Source organism: Microtus ochrogaster, chromosome 16 (assembly GCF_000317375.1).
Source record: "Microtus ochrogaster isolate Prairie Vole_2 chromosome 16, MicOch1.0, whole genome shotgun sequence".
NCBI lineage: Eukaryota > Metazoa > Chordata > Mammalia > Rodentia > Cricetidae > Microtus > Microtus ochrogaster.
This window is the reverse complement of record NC_022018.1, coordinates 34,928,947-34,934,687: the sequence shown is the minus strand read 5'-3', so window position 1 is coordinate 34,934,687 and position 5,741 is coordinate 34,928,947. Positions and strand designations below refer to the sequence as shown.

The 5,741-nt window shown below is 45.4% G+C and overlaps 1 protein-coding gene across 3 annotated transcripts in view; it reads left to right on the top strand.

Annotated features, from left to right (window-relative positions):
* The window catches only part of Cdkal1 (CDK5 regulatory subunit associated protein 1 like 1), a 549,403-nt gene that overhangs the window by 517,427 nt on the left and 26,235 nt on the right, over positions 1-5,741 (top strand). For 2 of the 3 annotated variants that reach the window (XM_013349127.2, XM_026783099.1), the window contains one exon: positions 1,815-2,003. In XM_013349127.2, the coding sequence (XP_013204581.2) occupies positions 1,815-2,003 (189 nt within the window). Of the gene's footprint in view, positions 1-1,814; positions 2,004-2,512; positions 2,642-5,741 lie in introns of those variants that run through there. The other variant, XM_013349128.1, reaches the window with a different exon arrangement.

Below are 5,741 nucleotides of genomic sequence, written 5' to 3'. Positions count from 1 at the left end.
TTGTAGACCAGGCTGGCCTCGAACTCACAGAGATCTGCCTGCCTCTGCCTCCCGAGTGCTGGGATTAAAGGCGTGCGCCACCACCGCCCGGCCCTGAATGTATCATTTTTAAGAGTTTCTTGATGGCAGTTTCATACAAATAACTCCTAGTTATTATTAAAACCTACAAACCCATTATAAGTACCATTCTTTTTTAATTTTTATTATTTATTATGTATACAATATTCTGTCTACATGTATGCCTACAGGCCAGAAGAAGGCACAAGACATCATTACAGATGGTTGTGAGACACCATGTGGTTGCTGGGAATTGAACTTAGGACCTTTGGAAGAGCAGGCAATGCCCTTAACCGCTGAGCCATCTTTCCAGCCCCATAAGTACCATTCTTGAGAGCTCCTTCAGTCAATTGAAGTGGATGCTTGTTACAAACACCACAAAAGTCAGCTTCACAGAAGAGCTGTCTCCCTGATAAGGGAGTGGCTCCCTAATAAAGATGCCCAGTGCATAGAGATCAGCAGGGCAGCATGGGCCTAAATGCCTGAGAAGTGCAGAAACAAAGATTGTAGTTGGAGTTGAGAAAGTCACCCTGGTAGCCAACAACTTTAAGTTCTGGTGAGTCTCCAACAGTGAAAGCAAGTTCTTCCACATGAATGAGGTATAAATAAAAGCTTAGACACTGGGTCATAAACATTGCCTTCATTTCTACATTTCTGTTCTTTAAAGTGTGTGTGTGTGTGTGTGTGTGTGCACGTGAGTGTGGTAATCTCTGAGTCCAGAAGAGAGTGTCAGATCCCCTGGTGCTGGAGCTATCGGTGGTCGTGAGCTGCCCACGTGAGTGCTGAGGACAGAACACTAGGTTCCCTGCAGGAGCAGCTCTTAACCACTGAGTCATCTCTTCAGACTCCAGATCCCATTCTTGCTTCTGCCCTTGTCCTAATCAGATGTCTTCCGGTCTTTAATAGCTCTCTCTTCATCTATTACCAAGTTGTGCCTGTGCTACTCTCCGCGCGCAGGCCACAGCCACTATGTGTGCTGTGGGGAGGAACACTTTTACACAGTAGACCAAGTTGCTCAGGACTCGCAGCACTCAGAATGGAGGAGGCACAAGAGAATCCAGTGGTTGCTGGAGGACAGCTGTGCTTACGCTGATGCATGCTGCGCTGCCTCTGCCTTTTCTTCATCCTCTGTGATCCTCCTGTCTGCACATCTCGCCGTCCCATGCTATGTCCATGCTGTGTAGAGGCATTGTTTGGAAAAATCTCATACAATAGCGACAGTGTGTGCTGTGAAATGTTAAAACTGCCATGAGAGTAGCAGTGTTCCTCCCCCTACTTTTCCCTTGTCAGAGTAGAAGCCTTGCTGAATGGAGCTCCTCCCCACCCCAAAATCAAAGAAGCAGAGCAGTCATGTTAACTCGCCCTTTGCGCTCTCCTCGAGCCGGGTTTTCCCGGCTTTTCTGTGTCCGGCCTACCAGGGTAGATGGAGGGAACTCTATGGATTGGGCCCCTCTGGTCACGTAGACCTTTATGGGCCTACCTGGAGATGGACTCAGCCTTTCCCCAGTAGCAGTGGTGGCCACCTTAGAATGTCTGTCCTCACGGGTGTGTTTGATGAACAAAACGTCTTCCATGTAGTCTAAAATATCAAGACTGTGTTCTAATCTTCAGAGAAAGCTGACTTTTCCATACATGTGTGGGGCTACCTGAACCCTGCAGGGCATCAAAATGTGTTGAAAGAATAAGGAACCATAGCTGATATAACTGCAGGAATGTTTTCTGAAATGTATTTTTCTTACCTGTTTCTCTCTTTATAGGAATTCAGAAATCGGTTTGGGAATCATCCGAAGCCAACTTCAGACAGCTGTGCTCCAACTCGGCGTGACTCGGCATATTCCAGAATTGGGCTGCGGATGTCCCAGCGTGACTCTGCAGTGAGAGTAGCTGCAGGCCTGGCTCTCATTGCTCTTCTTTTTGCATTTCTGGCCATAGTCTATGCTTACAACGTAAGTAAGTGAAGCGTTCACGAGGAGTAAGTTTCTAATTAAAATCTTGGGGAAAGCAACCACCCCAGTTCTCAAGAGGCAGGCAGTTGTCTGAACTGGTCATGCTGCTGGGTCTGGATCCCTTCTTAATGAGGCTCACCCTGTCTCACATTGAGCTGAGCCATTTGACCTCAAATCACAGCTTCTGGAACATGTCTTTCTCATCAAACTCCTTTTGACTCTTTAGCAACAAATGCAAGTGGTTGCATTTTTTTTTTTCTTTTAAACTCCAGTCATTAAGTCCCACCCTAAGTGTGCAGTGGCTCTGACCATCAGTGACTCTGACCACCCTTTCCTGGTGTGGAAGAACATCCAGCCCTTAATAAACACTCTTCAGTCTGTGTTTGGGGTCCCTGTGCTACAAACATCTTTTTCCACAGCACATGTGTCCCTGAAAAGTTTATATAGGAACCGTTTTTGGGAACTTGGACCCAAGTCTGCTACTTAAAGGACTCTTCCTGGCATTTTAGAAAATGTGAGGAAGCCAAGCCTGCCTTACCCACAAACTCTCCAACAGACCACGCTTCTTTCCTGCACGTCTGACCGGACATCATCAGTCTTTCCTACTGAAATGACTTCTTTCACAATAAAAGGAGTTGGTGCAATAAGCAAGCCCCATGTTTATTGGAGTTTAAATGAGTTACTTGGGTTGGGTAGGCTGAGGGAAACAAAGTAAGTGCCCTTAGATGCCATAGGATCGCCCTCATCTCTAGATCCCCTGTTAGCTCTTCCTTACGTGTGTCCCCTAAAGAGCCCATCCCCAAATTTAATGTCATCAGTTGGCTAAAAATAAATAAATAAATAAATAAATAAATAAACAAACAAATAAATAAATAAATAAATAAATAAATAAGAGCACATGCACAGCTACACCCACAAGCACTCGTTTCTAGCACACGCAACTACACACACAAGCACTTGTTTCTAGCATGCGCAGCTACATGCATAAGCACTCGTTTATGGAACACACAGCCACACACACAAGCACTTGTTTCTAGCACGCACAGCTATGCACATCTAGCACAGTTCTCCTAAATCTACCATGTGCAGATTTCTATGAGGAAAGCACTGCATTGTGTTGAGGGGAGCTGCAGGCCTGGCTCTTGTCCCTCCTTTTTCCTTTTTTGGTCAAAGCCTGTGCTTGCAATGTAACTACATGAAGCATCTGTAAGGAATAAGTTTCTAATTAAAGCTTTCAATGAAAGGGAAACCACCAGCCAGTTCTTAAAGGGCAGTCAAAGATTGGGGCTCAGGAAGAAGACCGGTGGATAAAGTACTTGTTATGCAAGCCTAGGAACCTGAGTCTCACTTCTCAGAGCCCACAGAGATCAGAAGTAATATAGCATGCATCTATAGGTCTAACTCCTATGGTATTGCAGAAGTCAGAAACAGGAGAATTCCCAGAACCTTACAAGCCAGACAACCTGCTGTATGTGTTATAAAGAAGGGACCCCGCTCCAAGCAAAGCAGAAGGCAAGGACTGACACTTGAGTTGTCTGACCTTCATACACGTTTGAAATGCGTGCATACTTATTCATCATGTACACTAAGATTCAAAAGGGCAAAGAACTACCCGTGTCCTCTGAGTGCTGCGGCAGGTCTTGGAGCACACCTCCGTGGTAGCAGAAACTGGGAGATGTAGCAGCAGCTAACACTGACCGCCTTTTTTCAGGTGTCGTCATTGCTTTGTTGGTAAGCAGTGAGATCCGGTGTGGTACTTATTTAATATAAACCTAGCAAACCTCAGAATGCTTTCCCAAGCAGGAGCCACCCTACATAAGGCAGGAGAGCTTTCCACCTGTAGCTTGTTAGAGGCAGTTTTTCTCTTTATTTCTGCTTTCCTACCCCTGCCTCTCTTCCTCTCTCATCCCCACCTGTCCCTCCCCTCTAATCCTCTGCTTTCTTCTTTCTTCTCTCCTCGTCCTCCTCCATTTTTTTCTACCTGTGAGAGAATGACACTCTCAGATACTCAAAAGCCCCACTGACGCCCTAAGAGCCCTCAAGGCTGGTTCCTGTGCTCAGGACTCTCCACGACTATGACCCCATTGTGCTCTTGGGTCCACAGAAGGACCAGTCATGCCTTGACTGTCAGCACTGTCACACACCATGTGCATTGCCCTGGTGGTGACCAGTTTGCACAGGGGACAGCTGTGGCCTGGAAATCTGGATTGCTCTTTCCTGGGACCTACTGCTTGAGGGGGAAAGAGAAGACCATTCTACATGTGAGTCATTGATGGGCATGTAAACACGGTTCTCTAGGGACAGATCTGAGTGTGGCTGATGCCGAAGCAGGTGTGGCCATCAGTGACACTGTTGCCTTTCCATCTTGCCCCCTTCCTGTCCACCTCAGCTACATGGCTTTTCTTTGAAGCTAAGCATACCTGCATGCCCTTTTTAAACAGGGCATATGGTGCAAAAGCGATGTCTTTGTGCAGCCGGGTTAAAAGTAACCAGTATACAGTTGGCCACGTGCTCAACCTACCACTGTGGTGATGGTGGACTTTTGTGGAGGAATGAAATTTTCCTCAGCCTTGGTCCATGCCAGGTCCAGTTGCATGTGCATCAACAAGCAAGAAGTGCGCTGCTGTATCAGCTGTTGGCATTAAGGGCTGTGTTCATACCATGATCCAACTCATACCAATAGTCTGCCAAGGTAGGACACGACCTATATAGGCTGTGTCTTTTCTCTTTTAAGAAGGAAACATAAGCCATGAAATAGTGGTGCACACCTTTAATCCCATCACTCAGGAAGCAGAGGCAGTTCCATCTCTGTGAGTTCAAGGCCACTTTGGTCTAGGAAACGGAGCTCCAGGACAGTCAGAGCTACACAGAGAAATCCTGAGAGAGAGAGAGAGAGAGAGAGAGAGAGAGAGAGAGAGAGAGAGAGAGAGAGAGAGGAGAGAGACTGAGACTACTGAAGTAAAAATTCATGCAAGAAAATTTAACTTGAAAGAATTTCTATAAAGTGAGTTACATTTTAAGGCAGCACTGGGAGGCCACTCAGACAACTTCCCACCCATTAACCCCAGAAATCACAACCACTGCCGTTATCTCTAACTCTCCTGTTTATGGCATTAACATAAATACAGCCAAAATGTTTCATGCCTGCCTTTTGCTCAGCATTGTGAAAGTCACTCTGATGGTCACATGTAGCAACGAGTCATTGGCATTTATTGCTGAATAGTATTCTACTGTCCCAAATACCCAGTGTTTGAAGGCGGATCGAATTAATACAGGCCAATTGGTATAAGATAACGCCATTTTAATATAAAAAACACATTTACATATCCGAAGTTCCCGCGATGCCCAGAAACAGGAAACAGGAAGAAAAGGTCACCAGCGTCTGTGCACCCCAATTTATAGACATTTGCCCAAGGCCGTCCCGCCCCCAAAGGGCGGGCTCTCTCTACATCTCCCCTTTTTTGTCTAAATAAGACAGAACTAAACTAACTACAACTATAAACAATAATAACAAATAATAAATGTAACAAACAATATTGAGAACAAAAGTTTTACCAGACTCTCTATCTCAAGTAGTCTAAGTAATGTAGAGAGTAATTACAATTATATAATCTTTAATTCCGTCAAAGATCTGAGAAGGGAATAAATGTTACTTAACAAATGAGAAATATCCAAAATGTGCCAAAAATGACAGAGACAACTGACTACCTGGGCAATCACCCAAATTCTTGTTCGCAA